Source organism: Bipolaris oryzae (genome assembly GCF_000523455.1).
Source record: "Bipolaris oryzae ATCC 44560 unplaced genomic scaffold scaffold_3, whole genome shotgun sequence".
Taxonomy (NCBI): Eukaryota; Fungi; Ascomycota; class Dothideomycetes; order Pleosporales; family Pleosporaceae; genus Bipolaris; species Bipolaris oryzae.
The window spans coordinates 165,286-186,010 of record NW_006911279.1 but is presented as its reverse complement, the minus strand read 5'-3'; the positions used below and the strand labels follow the sequence as shown (position 1 = coordinate 186,010).

The following is a 20,725-nucleotide window of genomic DNA, read 5'->3' as shown; positions in this document are numbered from 1 at the left end:
TCTGATTCCTACAAGCAAATCCAGCTCAACGTTGACATACTACATGCTGGTGTTATTGGGTTCCAGTCAAAGCATGCAGTGAGTTGAGAGAAACCAACGCTCCAGATGCGCGCTCCCAGTCTACCCAAGTCGTTACTGTCGTTGCCGTGCTCGCGCATCCCCACTGCACGCACGAAGCTGCATTAGTAAAAAGAAGTTCAAGTTTTGTAGCCCCTCACATTATTCATGTACTGTAGGTGCTACGACTTGTCCTCCTTCTTCTCGGCTGGCTTCTCTTCTTTGGCTTCTTCCTTCTTTTTCCCCTCTGGCTGCTTGTCCTTCTGCTCCCCTTCCTTAGCCTCGCTCTTTGCCTTTTGAATCAGCTCCTGAACTGCGGCCTTCTCCTTCTCCCAATCGCCCTTCTTTTCATCAAAAGACTCTTTAATTTTGGCTTCCTTAGCTTTCTTGGCCTCTTCTTCCGCCTCCTTCGCCTTGCGTTCCTTTTCCATTTCCTCCATATGCCGAATATCGTCGACGCTAGGCTCGTAAAGATGCCAAATGGTATAGTGAGGCAGACCGACAACTGAAAACTTCATGCGCTTGGCCATCTACAGTATATTAGCTTTGTGGCACGGGAAGAGGTCGAATGTCTTACCTTGCCGAATCCTTCAGTCTCGGCGTGCTTCTCAAAACTGAATGCGGGAAAGTGGCAACCGGCGCGGAAGACCTTGGCTTTTGCAAGAATACTGACACCACCGACACCATCAATTTCCATTTCCATATCCGGGTCACCATAGGGGTCGCGAAGGTATGCCAGATGCGGGCGCCAGGTCGCGTACTCTGCATAACCTTCTACAATGACGGCGTCTTCGTCGAGCGTATCCGCAAGAGCAAGCGCAGTTTCGGACTCTTGCCACGAGTTTAGATCGTATGGTTGTTCTCCGCCGAGCCAGTCTGGGAGCGGTCGCCAGACATCTGAACAGCATGTTAGCAATGAATACCTCTGCTATAAGGATTGAAACATACTGGGTACAATCACATCTTTGTTGTGGCGCATAAGATCCTCCAAGATGGTGAAGGGAGCAGTCTCCACGTCCACATCTCTCCAGTATACCCAGCTGTGTGTAGGCCGTAAAGCAGCACTCAAGAGCCAGTTGCGGGCTTGCGCCATTGACTTTCGACGGCTAGCCTGTGCAGCGAAACCGTGGCGACTCTCAACATCTTGGTTGACCTTTTGTCCAAAGTCCTTTTCCATGATTGAAATTTCTCCGAATTGTTGCTTTGGGTCTGGGTCGGCCTGCAGCTCCTTCAACTTTTCCGTCAGGAGTGAAATTGTGTTGTCCTTGGAATCTCCAACCAGGAATGCCAAGTCAATGAGGTTGTGTGGGTATGTGAGGTTCTTGAGGTGGCTGAAGAACATGGGCAGATGTGGGGATGCGTCTCGCAATGGAGCGCAGAGAAGTATCCGCTCCTCCCTCTCCCATCCCCTTGCGGTGCCCTGAACATTGTTCAGGTCGTAGTATCGTACCGTCTCGAGTTGCGAATCGTCGCTCGAAGTGATGAGGCTCAGGGGTCCAGAGCCCAAATTTGGTCGCAGGTTGGGAAAAAAGAAGAAGAGCGCTGTAAAGAAAAGCGAGCCCACAAGCAGCAGGCGCTGTATCAGCGTCCTTCGCCGTCTCAGGGCAGGCTGTGAACGCGGTTGGAATCTAGAGGCAAAATCAAAGTCAGGATGTTGTGTGGCCAAAGTCGTGGGGGTAAAGGAGGTATGATGCAGAGGTAGTGCGCTGGGGTTGCGCTGTGCATTGCGGTGTATGAACGTACTTGTGAGGCTGTATGGAAAAAGTACCGCCCCCTTGGGAGGGGTAAGCCCCGTTGGAAAACGCATGGCGATGCATTTTCCCTTTTGACGTTGAGTATGAAGGAAGCATTCGTGGAGGACGGGCGCCAGATAGTATGGATCGGTCCCGTTGAAACCCTGGTCAGCTAAGACCTCCTAGACTACACGGCTGCGCCACGGAACAATGATGCTCTGTTCTCCCCTATCCTGTCAGGGGAGAGGTGTAGTCGGCCGTAGTGATTGCGGCGAGAGGAGAGTGGGTTGTTGGATCAATCGAGGGCTCGCGCGTCTTTGGTATCCTCTGGTAGGTCTTGGCCGCGGATCAATCCGCCAAGGCCACGTTAAAGTTTAATTGTACTAATGTCGATGGTCGGCAGCAGCTGACAGTGATCGCACGAAACTATCAATTCGATGCGCGTGCCCGGCGAGATGCTAGACGTTTTGTTCGCTGCGTTTCGGACACTTTGCAACTGTTCGGGGGCGTGAAGCTAAGCCAAGCTGACTAGTAGTATGGCCGTTTCAGAGCAATGATACGCAGGCGTACGTATTCGCCGGAAATTCAGCGGAGAAGACACGGCATGACATTCTGCACAGCACCCTGCCTCACCATCCATGCAGCCCTGATTACGAGGCTGTCTGTCACACCTGTACTGTGGACTTAATTGCCGTAACCAGTGGAAACTTTATGGTTACAACCGGCGCGCTGACATTATGCCCTCGAAGGCGATTACACATGGCAGTCACAGCCGTGTCCCTAGTGAGCACATCACTAACACAAAGAGGAGCATCTAAATTTGGGCAAGTGTAAATCATAGGATTTGCAACTGTCTAACTGCATCTATTCAAGCTACCGACAGCCCCCCAAGCATGCCGCCATTCCACCCTCGGTGCTACTCGCGGACCGGACATGCGAAGCTGTGGATATCATTACAAAAAGTGATCTGAGCGCTGTTAGCAGTGCTCAAACTGTAATTTCGCAGAACTTTCAGAGTATGCAATATGCTCAGACAGCCGTGTTTAATCATCCCCTATCACCTGGCCTCTGGTTGCGGCCGCCCAAGACGGATTGCCACAACCTTCAGCACAAAGACCACAATTACGCAGCGCTAGACGAGCCAGCATTGCAACTCCACAACCCGTCATCCCAGCCGAAGCTGGTAGGGTGCGGGAGGGTGACCCGGCAACAGATGTCATTGAATGGATAGACTAGTTTTCTTCCTGGCGAAAGAAGAGAAAGGTGAAGTGCTTACCACTGGGGGAGTGCAAGATATAAGCTATGCTGTAGTCTGCTTGGAACGTCAGCAATGTCCGTTAAAAGCATTGATTCAACAAGATAGAAATCAAGTAATATCAGACAAAGGTAAGCGGTATATAACTTCCACATTGTAGTTCGGAAGCAGAACTGAAATAATACGTTCATCACGAAATGAGACTGAAGGAGCGCAGAGTTTGACTTACCAAATGTCAGTGCCTGGCCTTCCTGGCTACACCAGGTCAAGGCAGTGTGAATGCGCTCATGAGCATTGTCACAGTGTGTCTATGCAACCGACCTCTTGTGTTGAGCGGTGAAGACCTCCAGTGACGCATGCCGAAATAGCAGCTTGCGCTCAGCGAAAGCCTCGGAATCACACTGGCCCCATGCTCATACCCGGATGCGCAGACTTTGCTAGAAGAGTACGACAGCGGCAGCTCATCTGCATCGCCAGCATCTTATCGATATATCCATCTTAGCGGCCGGGCACCGTTACGATGTAATTGCTATCGCATCTAAATTGAGTCAGCCAAAGTCGCAAAGCCTGCCGTGAAACCAAAAGCTGATAGAGATGAGATCAGAGGGTGGTGCATGTGTTCAAAGCTCATTTGAGATCACAAGAACGTATTTCAAGGGTATCAATCATAGAAGATCGGGTAGAAGGGAAATGTGGTGGTAACGTACCTCGAATGCTGAAGTGTAGTAAGGAAAGAAAGTTGGCCTGGACGCGAAGGAAAATTGAGCTTGAGGAACGAACTCTTGGCGGATCTGCAGCTTAGTCATGCATAATTTGCGCGTCTACCGCCATGAGATCATCCACATTTCTAGTAGCACAAACATATTCTCCCCCACAATGGCTATGAATATTGACAGAAGGAGAAACAATGCGCCTAGCGGTGGAACAAGTGCTCCTGTGTTTGCGCGCACTATCAGGGAGCCGCAATATGTCGAAAAGTTGAGACCGACGAGATCAAGAGGTCCAAATGAGCTTCGCAGGATCTGTGAGTTGCTAGGTTTATTTATCGGCGCATCTATGAGCACCTTGTTCGCTCAATTTGGATGTTATTGCTTAGAATGAATTGTCGACAAGCTTTGCATAGCTCCAGGATGCGCTAGTTATCCGTATTCTATCTGCTAATACTCAAGTATAGTCCTCCAAACGTCCATCATACCCTCTGCGTCCGGCTCCGCTTACCTCGAGATACCGTCGTCTTCGGCTGCAAACACTCCTAGCCTCATCGCACCGACTTCATCGCTTAAGATAACGGCCTCAATACAGGGCCCAAAGCCCCTCCCCCGCAGCGCGCCCTTTAGTCCGTCGCTTCTCCTCACGACTACGGTCAAATTTGCACCGTTTGCAACACGGCATAGGCGGGGTTATCTACGCGACGCAACAGAACGTGACCTGGGCGTACATCTGGAGACAGCACTACGAGGCGTCATTATTGGCGAAAGATGGCCCAAGAGTGGCGTGGAAGTTGTGGTCACGATTCTTGAGGGCGATGAAGATGGCTGGTGGGGTGATTTGGCAAGCGGGGGAAGTGCGACAGGAAGTGGATGGGGTCTTTTGAATGTTTTGGCAGGCTGCATCACGGTTGCCAGTGCTGCGATAACAGACGCGGGGATTGATTGCGTGGATGTAGTATGTGGAGGTGTGGCCGCCATTGTGCGAAATCCGTCGTCAAAGAACGAGCAAGAGCTGGCCAGGATCCTGGACCCATGTCCTGCGGAGCACAAGGAAGTGGTTGCAGCATGCGTAGTGGGCTATTTGGCTTCGAGAGACGAGATCACGGAGATGTGGATGAAGGGAGATGTCGGTGGAGAACCCGATGCGCTCATTGAGGGAGCTACACACGCGGCTGTGGGCAGCCTCGCGGTAGTCAAGGAGGTATTGCTCGAGGCAGTTCAGGCCAAGTTCCAAAAGCAAACCGAGGGCGGCGAGAGCGGCGTGAAGAGAAAGGCGCAGGACGTGGACATGAGTGGATGACGGACGCCTGTGCGTGCTTGGTTGCCAGGTGTGTGAGCGGGCGCCAATAGACCCGTCCAGCAGTTAGCGGAAGCCCTTTTTGCATGAAACTGGATTCCAACGGCCCCAAACAGCCGATGGACAGGTTTCTCAAAGGTCAAGCGCATGGTGCGAACTAAGAAGCTGCACAAGCGTCCCACATGGAGCAATTGACCATTTGAGTGCCATGGCTAGCTCGACCAACAGCAAGGATCCGACGGCGGGGGGCCATGGATAGAACTGCGCGGGAATGTGAAATGTTGATGGAAGTGCACTGTTGTGCAGGCAGTGCCGTGGATTGTAGCCTGTAGCCACTGGTAAGCCGATGCACAAGAAAACGAGTGGCTGGGGATGCATGGAGAGTGGCGTCACAGTTACTCGGACTTGTTACTAGGGGCGCACGGCTGGCAGGATGCAAGATGCTGCCGACGGCATGCACATGGAAAAGCAAGATATGGTGGGGGACTTGAGCCGGGATAGCAAAGCTTCTTCGCGACCCACCCATTCCCATTCCTCCATGGACACTAGCACTAGTATGGCACTTGGACTTCGCACTGACACTGACATTGACACCACCACTGCTGATAATGCCAACGGCCGTGGGTCCTGAGGTCATCCCGCTCCTGCCTCGTCTGGTTGACTTGATTGCCAAGATTAGACCCCAATCGCGCCTTCCGGATATGCGGCGTGATGGATTGCTCCTGCCCGCCTCGCTTGTTTGTTGTTGTGGCCGTCGTGTTGATGATAGTGACAGTGAATTGCTTCGACTTTCATTCAGTCCAGCCCAACTCTCTCTTCTCTCCACCCACTTCCTTGGCTCTCCGTCATTTCACCCAGACTAACCGGTTCCCCACGCCCTCTTTTTCTCGTTCCCTCGAATCACAGCACGCTATCCGGCAGGTAATCCGTCTTAGCTGATCCTCTCCCGCCAAGAATACCTGCAACTAGCGTTGGTGCAATATCGATTGCGATACTGCCGCAAACCGGCTATCATAGCATTATAAGACTGGGTCGAGTCGCTGTCTAGTATCCGTCCTACAGGGCTTTGCATCTTTCGTTCCACCATCGTTGCTATTCGACAGTCGTTCGCTGATATGTCTTTTGTAAGTAGCTTGCATCAAGAGCATACCACTCGTATCTCCGCTAGTACCCGCATCGCTAATCACTCATGTGCTTAGCTTACTCGCGCGGCTGTAATCCTACCAGCCCTCTTCTCATATCTTGGCCATGCTGTCAATCCTGTCGAAGTTCGTGGCCGTGACTTCATCGACACTGTTACTGGCGAGCGCCTTATGATAATTGGTGTCGACTACCAGCCTGGAGGACAAGGCGCATATCAACCTTCCAACAAAGAGGATGCCCTTACCGATTCCGGAGTCTGTTTGCGAGATGCAGTCCTCATGCAAAGGCTTGGTGTGAACACACTTCGTGTCTACAATCTTGATCCTACCCTCGATCACTCCGAGTGTGCCTCTATCTTCAATGCTGCTGGCATTTACATGTTGCTCGACGTCAACTCTCCCTTGCCAGGCGAAAGTATCAACCGCGCCGAACCATGGACAAGCTACAACAGTGACTATCTTAACCGCGCCTTTGGAATCATTGAGAACTTCAAGAACTTCCCAAACACACTTGGCTTCTTCTCTGCCAACGAAGTCATGAATGATCTGTCTACTGCTGAGTTCAATCCGCAGTACATCCGTGTAAGTCTTGGTGTTTTCCACATGTCTTGCGTTTGATTGACTGACACAAATTAGGCGGTTCAACGTGACATGAAAAACTACATCAAAAACCATGTCAACCGGACTATATCTGTCGGTTATTCCGCTGCCGATGTCCGCGAGATTTTGCAAGATACCTGGGCTTACATGCAATGCGTTCATGACGAGGATGAGTCTTCGTCTGACTTTTTTGGTCTCAACTCTTACAGCTGGTGCAATGGCGATAACATCCAAACCTCTGGCTACGACACCTTGGCCAACATGTTTGCTAATTCGGCCATTCCTGTTTTTGTAAGTCTCATGCTCAATACAATGTTTGCAACTATGAGAAAATTCTAACCATCGTACAGTTCAGCGAATACGGTTGCAATCGTGTAACCCCTCGTGACTTTGATGAGGTACAGGCTCTTTACGGTGAACAGATGAGGGCACTCTCTGGTGGCCTCGTATATGAGTACTCCGCAGAAGAGGCAGGCTATGGACTTGTCGAGATCGAACAAGACGGTTCAGTCAAACTGATGCAAGATTTCGATAATCTCCAAAGACAATTCAACAAGCTCGACATCAAAGCGCTCGAATCAGCGAGTCCTCAGTCCACCGATGTCAAGGCCCCAGAGTGTAGCGACAGCCTCATAACCGCAAACGAATTTAGCAAGAACTTTACGATTCCGGCCGTCTGCCCAGGGTGCCAGGATCTCATCAGCAACGGTATTGAGAACCCTCAGAACGGAAGACTGGTCAATGTCGACGAGACAAATGTCCAGCAGAAGGTCTATGGTAGCGGTGGCCAGCAGGTCCAGAATCTCAAGCTCAACATTGTCTCGGATGGAGCAAACCAACCGAACGGCGAGAACACCAGCCCAAGCTCTACCGGCGGGGACAATAATAATAACAACCAACCCAGTCAAACTGGTAACGGGGCACGGCCCACTGAGACAGGAACAGGGGTAGTTGTGCACCCTAGGGGCAGTAGTATGCTGGCTCTTGTCTCTTTTGTTATTTGCGCCCTGTGCTTGTAATTTTGGCATATTTATGATTTCTATGAAGTGAAGGCTTTTCTTTATTCAGTTAATGTTTTGCATAATGGGCGGGCATACGAATTCTGATGACATGAGGACCAGGCGACGGCTCTGAGATGAGTACCATGTAACCTCTTTTCCTCCTCTTTGATTGTATTTCCTTATTAGCGAGCATACATATATCCTGTACTTCTTTACTTGACATGAGCTATTCGATGGACTATAAAAAATGGACGTTGCAGACGGTAGGGAAACTATTTCAACATGCAAAAGAAAGAAAGAAAGCTATTTCCAGTAATGAACTTGTTGAAATGAACTGACTCTTTCCATTCGAAATCTCAAAACATAGATACTGCTTCAGCTGCAAGATGTATACATACTACACAATCGACCTCATGACAACCTACTGAGCCCGCCTCTAAATACTCAATCCCATCGCCTCCCTCATCTGCTCTTCCTTTGTTTTCGATCCCTCTCCATCCACTTCCTCATCCACACAATTGCATCCATACACATTACGAAACTGAAACGGCGGCAATCCCTCCAACTTTTCCAATGCAGCCTGACTAGCCCTAACCCGCGCATACCTCCCACTCTGCCCCAACGAGTAAAAATGCACTTTACCGTGAATCAAAACCATAGCTACAATCGCCTTTCCTTTACCAGGGATGACAGTTTCCGTTTCCAGAGCGCCCATACGCCAGTCACTACATCCAAAGTTAATAGTGAGCAGGCGACTAAGTCGCGTAGTAGGATGGTTCGAGGCAAAGTTCTCGTACGAATCGAGCTCCATATCGACGAAGAAAGGCTTGAGGTGCATTTCGAAAAAGGTCTGGACGACGCCAAAGTCGAACTCGGCGTCGACGAAGATGCTGGCGACGTAGGCTTCAATGACGTCGGCGAGGCACTTCGGCGGCTCGCTGATGGTGACCCAGTAGTCAACTGCGCCGCCGGCTTCTCGCTCGGCTTCTTCAGCTTCCAGGACGTAGTCGCGGATCTGGTTGGTTAGTGTGGCGGTATTTTGCTTGATGTGGACGTGCCAGCCTAGCTTGACGCATACAGCGCTGAGGAACTTGTTGGATACCATTGGTGTCTTGTGTTCGGTGAGCCAATGCGGGTCCTTATCTGGGTACTTGAAGTAGAGATGCGTGATGAACGCCATATCGAGAAGTGCATCCCCAGCAAATTCAAGTCGTTGGTAATTGGGTATACTCTCGTACATGTAGGGGTATGAAGGATGGGCGAACGCCGATCGAAGGAGGCGAGGGTACTTGAAGTGGTAAGGATGCTTCATCTCGATCTTTCGAGCCATGTCAAGCATCGCTGCGCTAGCCTCCACAGTCTGGTACTTTGGCTTTTGATATGCATCATAGTAGTCTGACCACTTTGACATTGTATGGTCCGGGCTGTTGGCAAAGAGCTTTACTGCCTTTACCGCTTCGTCCCAATCAGTGGGTCTCCATCGGCCCCCTGTGTAATGTTCTTGTAAGGCTGCGCCGATGAAGGCTTCACATACGTCGGCGATGCTCTTGTCTCCCAGGTTGTGTGTAAGCTTGAGCCAGTCGTCCTGGGATTTGTTCGCACCCTTGCCCTTTAGCAATTTTAGGCCTTCAGGATACCATGTACGACTACCAACGTCAGTTTAGGTTGTAGATTATTTTTCAACTTACATACCGAGAGAAAGATTCTGTGCGAATATATTTGTAAAGTTGCAGATCCCTCTCTTTGCCTTCTGCAGAAAGAACTTTCTTCGTTCCCACTGCTGTTTCCATGAGATTCTTATTACACAGCATCTCCATACGTCGAACATGAAATTCAAATTCGTTTTCATCTGGCTGCTGGACAAAGACGGAAAGTGACGTCGCCATCTTCAAGAAGCAATCACCTAGGAACTCCAAACTAACCCTCAACGTTAGCTTCAGTCTCTTCGTATGAAGCACACATGCACATACCGTTCGTAATTTGGGCCCATACCACTTTTGAAATTGATTTTCTCTTCGTCGTGCTCTTCCGAGTTTTCAGAATCCTTCGTCAAAGCCTCCAAGGCAAGCGCTGGATTGACTTTGAGATCCAGGACGTTACAAGCTTCCAATGCAATAAGATAGCTCTCGAAGCGGTGGATGATGGCCGGTAGCACGTAGCACATGACTACGAAGGGTGTCGCGAGCTGGATTGTTAGCCTTCGTGATTTGGATGCTTAGAAATAAGAGTAACTCTAAACTTACATTGGATATCTGGAAAGGCTCTGGACAAATGTACGCCTTGAGGTTGACGAACTCTCCCTTTTCCTTTTCCTCGATACGTGCAAGCTGATTTCGGCGCAGGGGAATCTTTTCGGCTTGAAGGACAGGTTGAGACTGGTTCCATTTCAAGATGTTCCTGCTTCTCGTCCATGTGCTATCGCTATAGTCTAGAATACTGCTCATGAACTTGTGACCTTGGCGAGCAAGACCTTTCGGGACGGGATCTTGTGGCTTGAGATGAGGAGCAAAACGTTCCGAGTAGTAGCGTCGACCTCCATTACCTGGATCTACAAAATAACGATTTATCAGATCCTCGGCCTTAGTCTCCGGCGTCCATCTCCATGTTGGTTCGTGGAAAACTCTGCGCAATTGATCCATATCCAAAATCTGGTCTAGGGTAGTCACGGAGGACAAAGAAGATGCTCGATCCGGATGTACGGGAACAACCCAGTAAGACATGTTCTGAACATTTTTTTCGAACTCCTTGTTGTATATGTCTTTGTATATGCGCAAGGTGCACACTGTAACTATTTCCAGCATCTCTGCCGACACAGGAAGCGATACCATAGAAGATCGGGAAACAATGTTGGAAGGTCTGCCATCCGTGAGGTAGATTGGAAATTTTGGCAATCTCGGGAGTTGATTCCGGGTAAGGAAGCCCAGAGGTTGATAAGGCCGGTCAAGACCAGCATCAAGATCAACAATCGTAAGAAAGAGACTGGCAGGGACCAAACCCCTTCCTACTTGCCAAAAATCTGGTTTGATGAGCATAAGATACTTACCCTTCTTCTTCTCACCGAGTGCTAGTAAGGCGTTCCTTCCAGCTGGTAATCGCTTGATGGTTGTTGGTAGTAGGTTGTCATCTAAGAAACCCTTTTTGTAGAGTTCTAGACACGCCTTGTATGCTGCCGAACACTTGGCGATTGCCTTTTTGCTCTGCACATCACCAATGGTTGTGTTGACCGGTGAGTGTTCTGGGAGTATCACTTCCGACACGAAGCCTCTTCGTTGAGGACCTAGACCGTCGTAGTTGAGATCAGGACAGACCACGTATGTGGGCTGTAGCATAGTTTGTCTGTCAGGTCCCGGCAGGGTTGCGACGAAGTGATTGAGAATAGCCAAGCTAGAACGAAATGAGAGTTTCGCACCGAGTTTGGTGATGAAGCTCGGATACAACTGATCCTCGAATGTCAAAAGATCCATGCGTTCATTGTCGTATTCATCAATGTGACGGTCTTGCGGAAGTTCTCTGCAGAACCGCCTCATGACTTGCTCATCAAGTTTGACGTCCATAACTCGCTCGCGGTGATCATGGTTGCCTTCTTCAATCATATGCAGATACTTCGAATTCCGATGCCTTGCGCGGCCACGGGACTGTACATATGCAATCATAGTACGATAGAGATCGAATCTGACGACCAAGTTGCATTGAGGGATGTCAAGGCCTTCCTCAGCGACAGAAGTGGCAAAGAGGCAATTCAGCTCTCCACGTCGAAACTTGGCCACAGTGAGAATCTGATTGCGGAGAGATATGTTTTGCTCATGCTCACGGGTGTTGACACCAACCAGTACACTACACCGGAGATGCGGGCCACCAATCTGCGAGAAAATAAGTTGTAGCAACCGCGCTGTCTGTCGCTGTTCGACGAAGACGATGCATCGAGCCTCATCGCTGCGTTCGTAATACAGGTTGAGCCAGTAATGGAGTTTCTGGACTTTGGAGCTCACATCCTGGTCACTCAGAGTACACGCGCCGAAATTGAATTGTTGAACAAACTCGGCTGCCTCTTGCAAGCGCTTCACCTTGGCATCCCACTCTTTGACTTCATCCGGCCGATTTTTGGAGTGCTTGAGACGTTCTCGCTGCTCCAATTTGCGACTCTGCTCGTCGGTAAAGACGAAAGACCAGTACATATCAGAAGCCCAGCGTCCAAGTTCTCTACCATGGCGCTTTGATGCGAGAAAGTACTTGTCAAATGCGCTTATGTCTCCAAATCTGGCTTTGATCTTTTGATGTAATGGCGTCTCATGCTCTTCCTGCAAGCGGGGATACATTGCGACTTCTTCATCTGGTCGACTGATGCTGTTTGAAGCGAGTGTGCTCTCGGCAGTGGTGGCAATCTTGGAATGAAGCAGCTTCTCTAGATTCCCGGCAGCCTCTTTGATGTGATCTGCTGACAGCCCCTTAGTATCAACAGGAGAGGCCGTCATACCGAAAATGCGGGGCCGTTGAGAGACGTCTGTCTCTTGGAGGTAATAGTCCTTCATCAGACGGGCATAAGGGTGGTTGCTTTTGGCATGGTGAGCCTCATCGAAGATGAGAAGATTGATCTGGGACATGGTAATGAAAGAATGCATCATGCATTGAACGAGGACTTCTGCCGTGCAGACTATGACCATGTTCTTATCAAAGTGGCTCTGCCAAGTCGATTTTGACCATAATGACGCGCCCATTGAACCACATATTCCTTCGACATTTTGGTCGAGACCACAGCGCAGGACGTTTGCTTGTTGGAAAACGAGGTTGACTGAATCGACCTGGAAGTGTCAGCTACGTTTGTGTAAACTGGGTTGATGGACCTACAAGAAAGAAGGCCATCTTTGGAATGCCGCCTCTCACCCGGTGGTCAAGCTCTGTGTCCAGGACATGTCGCAATAGAAGAGTTGCAATGTGTGTTTTCCCGGACCCGGTATCCAGTACTGCGATCACATTTTCAGACTTTGCTCTTTGGAACAGCTCAGTCTGGTAGTCACGCGGATTGGTGATACGGACTGTTGTTTCTTGATTCGCAAGAATATCGCGAATCGAGAGCTGCTCTTCTTTAGCGCTTTTCGCAGCTGCATCTTCAACCTCTCGCTGGGTCAAGACTGCACTGATATTAGTAGCAAAGGCTTTCATGATACTGTTCTGCGCTCTGCGTTTCTCCACGCTTGTCGCAGGACCATGACTACGCGCATCGTCGGCGTCGGATTCTTCGTCCAATTCATCATCATGTTGCCCAGACTGCTCAATCTCGTTGTCATCTTGGATAGATATGGTGCGGATAAGACTCTCCTCAGATAGGAAGTAATCCTCCTGCTCCTCTTCAATTTCAATCCATACCATTTTAGTGATTGGGATACACTTTGGGCGTCTGAAGTGTCACAGTTGCCTTAAACGCAGCAAAAAGTGTAAGTGTTTCGCTTGAGTGGGTTGGTGAGTGAAGGTAGTAAGAGGAGGTCGCTGTTATTTTGCGCGACTGCCTGCCTGCCTTGCCAATCAGCAAACAACGCACTCGCCCGTGACCAGGCCCTAGCATGTTACACAATCTTGGTCTATGCATTGAAATAGGCGGTCAGTTTCATTCCCGTATGCCAAAATGGGCGCATCATCAACACAACAGTGAATGCTTCGAAACGGGCGGTCGATTTACGGCGATGGCGGGGTACGCGATGCTCAACTCGGAGGACCGTGCTGACTCAACACCATTTCACGCTCTCACGTGGCTACGTATCGAAACTTCCTCATCATCGACAAGACTCCAAAACTCAATCTCCACAAAATGTCAGAAGAACCGCTGAGTCTGCGAGGGCTCTTCTCCAAAGCTGAGAAGGCCCGCGAAGAACTTTCATCTTCTTATGAGCCAAACAGTCCCACCTTCCAGGAAAAGCTCAGCGCAACCATTGCCACTTATGAAGAATGTCTCAAGATCGCCGAGCAGGTATCGCTATTCAGCCCAAACGAGTCTCTCGAAGATATATCATCGACTGATTTACAGTATGTTAGACCTTATTGATATGCACGGCTGAGTTTCCACATCCTTCCCTTTGTAAACTCCTGCTTACATATTCACCAGATACCTAGCGATAAACTACCATCTGGCCGAACTCGTGCAGAAAATCTCAAACACGGATGTCTCACTAAGAAAGTCAAATCTTCTACGTGCTCGGGGTTACTATGAGCGGTTCCTCAAGTTGCTGGATTCCTACGATATGCTTGGCAAGGCGGATACGAAACTTCTCGAAGCCTACAACGAAGACAAGAATAATTTCTCTACTGCCAACACCCGGGATGCAGCAGCAAGAAGAGATGCCAAGATTGCCCGGTTCAAAGAGGAGAAGGAGCTTAAGCGGAAACTTGAGGTAAAATTCACTTTATGATTGATTGCTGTTTGTATAGAAAGTGTGTGAGAGGCTAACTGCGCGACTAAAGTATCTACGACAAAATCCCAAACTAGCAGAACAAGATGAGCAGGTGGTCCGAGATCTGCACTTGACCGATCTGGCATTCATGGTACATCAGACTTTTGCTTCGCTTGAGTCAATGGCTCAGGAACTCCACATTATTTCGCTGGCGCCACCTGCGCCACCGCCAGGCCAGGACCAGCAAGCACCCGACGCCCGACAAGATGGCAGAGGCAAAGATGGATATTCCGAGCGCCTGGATGGTCAGTATGCTGGTTTGAGGTACTCTGGACCTATCTTGAGTAGCGATGGTAAACCCATGCGGCCATTTACGCTATTGGACAGCCGCCAAACCTTGAAGAAGGGCGTCTTCCGTCCGGATCACAACCTGCCAACCATGACGATCGACGAGTATCTAGAGGAAGAGAGGAAGAGAGGTGGTATAATCGAGGGTGGAGGCCCACAGTCTGGAATCCAACCTGAGCCAAATGAGGATGACCTTGATGCAGCAGATGCTGAGACGATGAAGCAGCGTGCGTGGGACGAATATGTAGAGGCGAATCCCAAGGGCTCAGGAAACACATTGAACAGAGGTTGAGCATGGACAGAAAAGGCCACCAAATAGCTGAATGAAAAAAAAAGAACAACAAGATTCCAGTTCTTGTCTATAGCTTCTCAGGAGCCAATTCGGGCCATTTCTCAATCACAAGGTTGAACAGCCCCTTGTTCAATACTGCATAGCCCTTGACATCCAAATGCAATCCATCGGTGAACCATCCCTTTGGAAATGACTTTGAGCCAAGTAAGCCGCAGCCCGGCGGCAATTCGGCGTCGTAGTCCCATCCCTCCTCCTTTGCCAGCGCATCGACGATATCCTGCCAAAAGTTCAACCCCACCACCCGCTGCGTCTCCTCGTACTCCTTTGCAATCTTCATGACTCCCTCTGCGTACCGCTTCTTATTCATGTACGTCCTATATCCGAGCATTTGCTTCCTCTTGCAATTTTCCTGCTCGACCTCCGCTCTCGACATGTTTTTGCTGATAGCCTCGGCTCGGCTGTTGATTGGCGGTGGCGTGATGAGAACGATTTTAGTATTGTCCATGGCTTGCTCCGTGAGAATGGTGTCGAGGAAGCCACGGATGTTCTCAGAGAAGACGGGCCAGGGCACATATTCGGTGCCTCCCAAGCCGACACAAGCATCGTTTGCGCCGAGGAAAATGGTAAAGAGGAGAGTTTGTGTTGCGCCTGGGGCTGTGGTGCTGCGTATTATGCGGGCAAAGTCATCTTGCAAGTCGGAGCTGGTGTAGCTGTGTGACGGATTAATGCTCAAGGCACTCGAGAGCAATTGCTGGTATATGGTGGATGGGCATACCCTGCTCTACCTGTTGCGATATAGTCAGTATATATGATCAGGAGAGGGTACAAGACCCTTTGTGGCAACAAGGTGGCAGGTATACGCCAATAGAACCTATGGCGCAATACCTTGATCGGCGATGGTTGCTGAAATTCGCACCTGAGCCTACCTTCATTCACGATCCCCACCTTGTACTGGTACTTTTGCTGAAGAAAACGGCCAAAGCCCTGAGTAGTCTCGCTAAAGCCCCACTCAGTGAGCGAATCACCAAAGAGCACAAACTCGGGCATGATGGATTTTGGTGGAGGGCCCGCTAACGCCAAAAAACGGATCGAGCAATTGGGGAAATCAAGGAGAGGAAGGAAAAAGAAAAGGGAAAAAAATGGAGCAAGGTTTGTGTGTGCAAATGAGAGTGACTTGGCTATATTCTAGGACTGCTCGAGATGCCCTTTCGGGCTTTGTGCTGGCTCGGGCTGACATGGCCTGCGCGAAAAAGATGCAAGAGAAGAGAATACGGGCAGGATAGGCGCACGGTAACCGCATGGGGCATGGGCTCGGTATGGAAAGCCAGACCACTAGTAATGCATGTTGCTGTTTGCTGCAGCTACGACCGCCTAAAGCTTGTGCTTACAGCAGTCACACTCACTCGCATACATATCACACTATGTCCTGTATGTGTGTATGCGATTCGCAGGGCTGGAAATCTAGAACATCAACCGCATACAGTGATCGACGCCCCATGTCTGTCGGGAGATCTTAGAGACAAGTGTCTCGGCAGTGAATCGACGCGGTCAGAATGATGTCAGAGAGAGAAAGAGAAACGTTGTCAAGAAGAAAGTTACGCAAACGTAACTACTCGCTCATGCAAATTCCATAGCCTATCAATTGTAGACTTAGAGTTTTTTTTTCCCTTTTTGCTACAAAGCAACGAACATCCTCATCTCGCAACAGGCATCTACCCAATAACCCACACCGCATCATTAGACTTTGGGAAAACAAAACCAGCCATCACTCTACCAGCCATGTCCCTGCCAACCACGCTCCGCACACTACGCCAGTTCACGCGCATCCAGCCTGGGCTCTTCCAGACCACGCGTGTTACCTTCCCTTGCGCAAAAACCTTCTCCACAACTTGCCCCAACAAAAAACTAATGGACACTTCCAAACCCGCCTCCAACATCCCAGACCCGCATCCCAACTCAAGCGCAGCGCCAAACGCCAAAGTGCGGTCGGATAGCCAGCATACAGACCAGCAGTCGAGTGCCTCGCGCGATGAGGGGAAGCAAGGGGATGAGCATCCGGCGAAGCAGCCAGACTTCCAGGAGCAGCCCGAGAGGACGACGGGGATTGGAGGTGGAGAGCAGGTTAAAGGGGGGAAGGAAGGGCTGGATGAGAGGGCGTAGTTTGATGGGTGGAGAAGGGGAACGGATGAAAGAAATGTAAAACATCTGTGTAAGGGGGAAAAATAAATTGGAAATTGACAGACACCAACACAAAAAAAGGAAAAGAAACAGCATGATAGAAGATTCAACTATAATTTTTCGGCCTCATATTATCAAGTGTCTAACTTTTTTTTTCCCAAAACCTTGATGCTGATACTAATCTTCCAAAGGATCTAAGAGGGCAGACCAACAACCTGGAAATTATAGTTACAAAGCGGCTTCTCCTTTGTAACTTCAATACTGCCATAGCCACCCCCAACCATGCTGCTTCCATCCCACACTTCAACCTGCACTTTTCCGGGAACCAGCTTCTCCAGCCCAGTAAGCTTGAACTTGTTGAAGCCCGGCGTGAGGGAAATAATGTTGCCCAATCGCACGTTGCCGACCTTGACCTCAGCCTTGAGACCCTGCTTGTTTTGTGCCACGAGGAGAACACCAGACACAGCGTCTTCACCGCCACGCACGATACTGTCTGGCTTGGCGATTTCGTCGGCGTAGCACGAACCGCCAATGGTCAGAGTGTGATGCCAAAACGTGCCTTGGACGGGTTTGCCGTTGGTAGGGTACATATTGGCAGTTGAAGTGTCGCCCCTCTTCCACGCGTTGATGAAGGACGGAAGAATCTGCCAGTAACCAGTGTGGTCGTAGCCGTCAGTCAGAGCTTTTGTTCGGTCGTCGAGCGGTTCCGGGTGGAGGCGGCCCATGTAGTGGCTTTCTCCGCCGTCGTTCCAAGTCTGCAGCTGCACCATGTCGGGCTGGACGTTCAGAATCTGACCTATGCGGTTCTCGAGGTTGTCTTCGCCACGACGATACCAGTTACCATAGCTGGTGTGTTTGAATTGGAGGGGGGAAATGCCCATCATGAAGTATTTGTTTGCATTCCTTGCGGCAGTCTGGAAAGTGCGGTCTACTGCTGCTGACACGGTAACCCTGCCTTCTTGGACGGTGGGCCAGGAGTTCCAGTTGAACACACCGTCGAGAGCACTGCGGCCCTGGAAGAAGCTGGTAGTAGGGTTGTAGACCTCGGAAAAACCGGGTATAATCAGAACATCGCCTACTTTCCTCTTGAACTGATTCCACCGGTCGTTGCTGATATTCTCGCCGCCAAAAGTAGATAAAACAGGCTTCCGAGCATCGCTGTTTCGGTCCTTCATCTTGAGGTACGAGGGGCGGCCGCTGTATTTTGTGAAATAAGTAGCGTAATCAAGAGGGTCTTTCAAGATTCCTTTGCCGTGATCAAATGAGAAGAAGAGACTGAAATCACCCAACTCGTCTGCATGGTTGAACATGAAGTTGATAGTGTCATTGGACCACCACTCGAATTGATCTTGATTCTGTTAGAAATGCCAACGAGAAGAAGGATGTCAACGAGTCATACCATAGTTCAACGCGAAGCCGTCAAGACCAATGCTTTTCGCATCCTTGATATCCTGAATAACATCTCTTTCTTGAACACCGCCGACCATGTAGTGTGCGATGCTGTTGAGGTAAGGTCAGTGAAAACTACTGAAGAGACTCAGAAAATACTTACATGGGCCTTTCAACAAATTTGCGTGGCGCCACTCTACACAATCCAACGCTAGCCAAAAGGCCAACGGACACTGCGGAAACAAAGCGCATCTTAGTAGCACTTGTGCTTTACAAACGCTAATCCAGAGATGACTTTATGGTTACCCTGAGCGCGGCTCTGTTCTCTTATGTATGTTCTCCTACCACCCATGGGGGCGTCAAACACTGGTCTGCCTCAGGCCTCCAGCTATACAAGTCGGTATTTTCTGGCCAACCCTTCAATAATGGCCTAAAAACCCACCACTACGTTCAGGTACAGGCATGGCCATGAAGAGTGACGTCGTTGCATTATAGTATTTTTCATTCCACGTCATGATTGGTGCCTCAGACTCATTGCCCCGTAGATTTTGGTGCTTGTCAAATGAGCACATCTCTATTAGGACCTCAGGCGTGCAATCCAGCGGTAATGCCGAGGTAGAGTACATTTTTGCGGTACAGAAGTCGTATTCGCGCTGCTATGTGGATATTGTTATCGTTGGTGGGATCTGCTAAGCATGTCACTATGCGGCGTATTGCGCGACGGGCCGCGAAGTCGATGGGGAAAGTTTTCCACCAGCCGTGATCTACATAGCATCTGACAAACACTATGTCGACTGTAGCCTTCATCCATGCTCTTCATCGTTTCCTTGCCTGAGCACCGCCTTCATAACAGAGCCCGAAACCCGAGCATGTAATATCTCGAGCTAGCTACTTTGGTCTTTCACAAGAAAGCCAGCCTGTACCCTGAGATGAGCACGTACAAGTGGAATTGGGCGACTCCAGTAAAATTCAGTGGAGCATCATACGAGGTCGGCGACCAAGGTTCGACCTATCTCAGGCGACCACCGCAGAAGTCATGGTCCTCGTGTTAAGGCCATGCTGGCTCCATATATGACGATTTGGTCCACAAATGTCTTCTAGCGACATCCGGAGCACCCGAGAAAAGACAATTGTGAAGGCCTTTGAAGACTTCTTATCACAGCAGGTGCACCTCTTGGGGGATTGAAAAAGCCGGATCAAGACTGCCTCTTCCACAACACAGACAACTGCGCAATAAAGCTGACACCACACACTACCTAGATACTTCGAGTACGTGATTAGAGGGCCCTCATGTCGGAAGATTTCTATACGTTTCATCAAGGCCACAATGCTCTTTGTAACAATCCAGGCTGTGGTTTTGACTGAATGTTGGACGTACCTAGTTTTTTATCGATCTATTTCGGCCCCCCGAGGGGTACTAATGGTACTCAGAAAGGAGGGTTAGTCGCAGTGTTTGTCTAGCGGCGTATGGGTGGAGCAGCCTTTTGTGCGTCGATCTATTGCAAAAAAGCACAGGCGCCATCCAATTCCGAGAATTCTACCAAGGCACAATGGATGGCAACACCAATTCACCATTGGGCGCAATAGACCCGATTGACTATTGGTGTACTTTTATAGAAGTTTTCCTTCTTACCCGACACGTGGATTGAGTAAGCGCTGTGTACCTATAGGTGCAGGGGCTGTCCAAACATCGCTACACGTAAGGATGTTTTCACGAGCAGGTATCCACTTTGTCGAGATTTGAAAGATGGAGAAGCCCGAGAATTGAAGCGGGACAGGGTAGATGTTAGATTGCACATGTATTGACGAGAAGCCTATTCTGGGGGTTTCCCGCTTAGCATACGTGGCTGCACATTGCATTGGCTTCCAGGCATCTTGGAAGCTACACTGGTTCAGGACCCCAGTCCTTTGTGGAATTATGCTTCTGGCAGCAGCAGAGGGGTGATTGAGGACAGCAGCTGTATACAGGGCGTGATAAGAGCTTGACGTTAAGCAGCGGACTAAGATGCAGAATGCAGGCACGCGACCGGGGCCCAAAGGTTACCGTTGTGTCGGTATCGGTACTTAATTGGCGATAGTGTGGGAGGCATGGCGGCGTATTAGACGAAGCATTCACGGCGTGCCGGAGCATGCACCCGTTTGCTCTGCTGGCGATGGGCAACAGAATCCCACACGCTGCTTATCAAATGTGGGACGGGATGGACCCTAGTCAGGATCGAAGGTGAGTAATGGAGGCAGGGGGAGTTAGGGTGGTAATAGCCCAGCGGTGCTATGCTCGACTGGAGCAGGTGGGCAATACACCAAGACCCAGGCCCAGAGATAGCGACATGGCTGGTGGGG

At 50.0% G+C, this 20,725-nt stretch overlaps 9 protein-coding genes across 9 annotated transcripts; 5 read left to right on the top strand and 4 right to left on the bottom strand.

Moving 5' to 3' along the window:
- Positions 1-239: 239 nt before the first annotated feature.
- On the bottom strand, positions 240-1,907 carry COCMIDRAFT_80968 (glycosyltransferase family 62 protein; the record flags this gene model as incomplete). Its single annotated transcript, XM_007684554.1, has 4 exons — positions 240-587; positions 635-954; positions 1,006-1,685; positions 1,801-1,907. The coding sequence occupies 4 exons, from the start codon at positions 1,905-1,907 to the stop codon at positions 240-242; spliced, it is 1,455 nt and encodes a 484-aa protein (XP_007682744.1).
- Positions 1,908-2,673: 766 nt separating this feature from the next.
- COCMIDRAFT_81166 (uncharacterized protein) lies at positions 2,674-3,026 on the top strand (the record flags this gene model as incomplete). The annotated part of the gene is made up of 2 exons (XM_007684553.1): positions 2,674-2,806; positions 2,878-3,026. Coding segments are annotated over 2 exons (282 nt in total), but the record flags the coding sequence as incomplete, so codon positions are not given.
- An 895-nt stretch (positions 3,027-3,921) lies between these two features.
- On the top strand, positions 3,922-5,055 carry COCMIDRAFT_613 (uncharacterized protein; the record flags this gene model as incomplete). Its single annotated transcript, XM_007684453.1, has 2 exons — positions 3,922-4,069; positions 4,220-5,055. The coding sequence occupies 2 exons, from the start codon at positions 3,922-3,924 to the stop codon at positions 5,053-5,055; spliced, it is 984 nt and encodes a 327-aa protein (XP_007682643.1).
- Positions 5,056-6,167: 1,112 nt separating this feature from the next.
- COCMIDRAFT_21775 (glycoside hydrolase family 72 protein) lies at positions 6,168-7,813 on the top strand (the record flags this gene model as incomplete). Its single annotated transcript, XM_007684473.1, has 4 exons — positions 6,168-6,176; positions 6,252-6,776; positions 6,831-7,085; positions 7,145-7,813. The coding sequence occupies 4 exons, from the start codon at positions 6,168-6,170 to the stop codon at positions 7,811-7,813; spliced, it is 1,458 nt and encodes a 485-aa protein (XP_007682663.1).
- Positions 7,814-8,231: 418 nt separating this feature from the next.
- On the bottom strand, positions 8,232-13,162 carry COCMIDRAFT_80904 (uncharacterized protein; the record flags this gene model as incomplete). Its single annotated transcript, XM_007684552.1, has 5 exons — positions 8,232-9,441; positions 9,488-9,712; positions 9,766-9,980; positions 10,039-12,594; positions 12,641-13,162. The coding sequence occupies 5 exons, from the start codon at positions 13,160-13,162 to the stop codon at positions 8,232-8,234; spliced, it is 4,728 nt and encodes a 1,575-aa protein (XP_007682742.1).
- A 436-nt stretch (positions 13,163-13,598) lies between these two features.
- COCMIDRAFT_81253 (uncharacterized protein) lies at positions 13,599-14,818 on the top strand (the record flags this gene model as incomplete). The annotated part of the gene is made up of 3 exons (XM_007684551.1): positions 13,599-13,813; positions 13,893-14,178; positions 14,249-14,818. 3 exons carry the CDS (start codon positions 13,599-13,601, stop codon positions 14,816-14,818), a joined length of 1,071 nt encoding a protein of 356 aa, XP_007682741.1.
- Positions 14,819-14,885: 67 nt separating this feature from the next.
- On the bottom strand, positions 14,886-15,865 carry COCMIDRAFT_609 (uncharacterized protein; the record flags this gene model as incomplete). The annotated part of the gene is made up of 3 exons (XM_007684452.1): positions 14,886-15,528; positions 15,594-15,603; positions 15,745-15,865. The coding sequence occupies 3 exons, from the start codon at positions 15,863-15,865 to the stop codon at positions 14,886-14,888; spliced, it is 774 nt and encodes a 257-aa protein (XP_007682642.1).
- An 825-nt stretch (positions 15,866-16,690) lies between these two features.
- COCMIDRAFT_47917 (uncharacterized protein) lies at positions 16,691-16,972 on the top strand (the record flags this gene model as incomplete). Its single annotated transcript, XM_007684516.1, has 1 exon — positions 16,691-16,972. A coding segment is annotated over one exon (282 nt), but the record flags the coding sequence as incomplete, so codon positions are not given.
- A 218-nt stretch (positions 16,973-17,190) lies between these two features.
- COCMIDRAFT_81223 (glycoside hydrolase family 71 protein) lies at positions 17,191-18,306 on the bottom strand (the record flags this gene model as incomplete). Its single annotated transcript, XM_007684550.1, has 1 exon — positions 17,191-18,306. The coding sequence occupies one exon, from the start codon at positions 18,304-18,306 to the stop codon at positions 17,191-17,193; it is 1,116 nt and encodes a 371-aa protein (XP_007682740.1).
- Between the last annotated feature and the right edge of the window lie 2,419 nt (positions 18,307-20,725).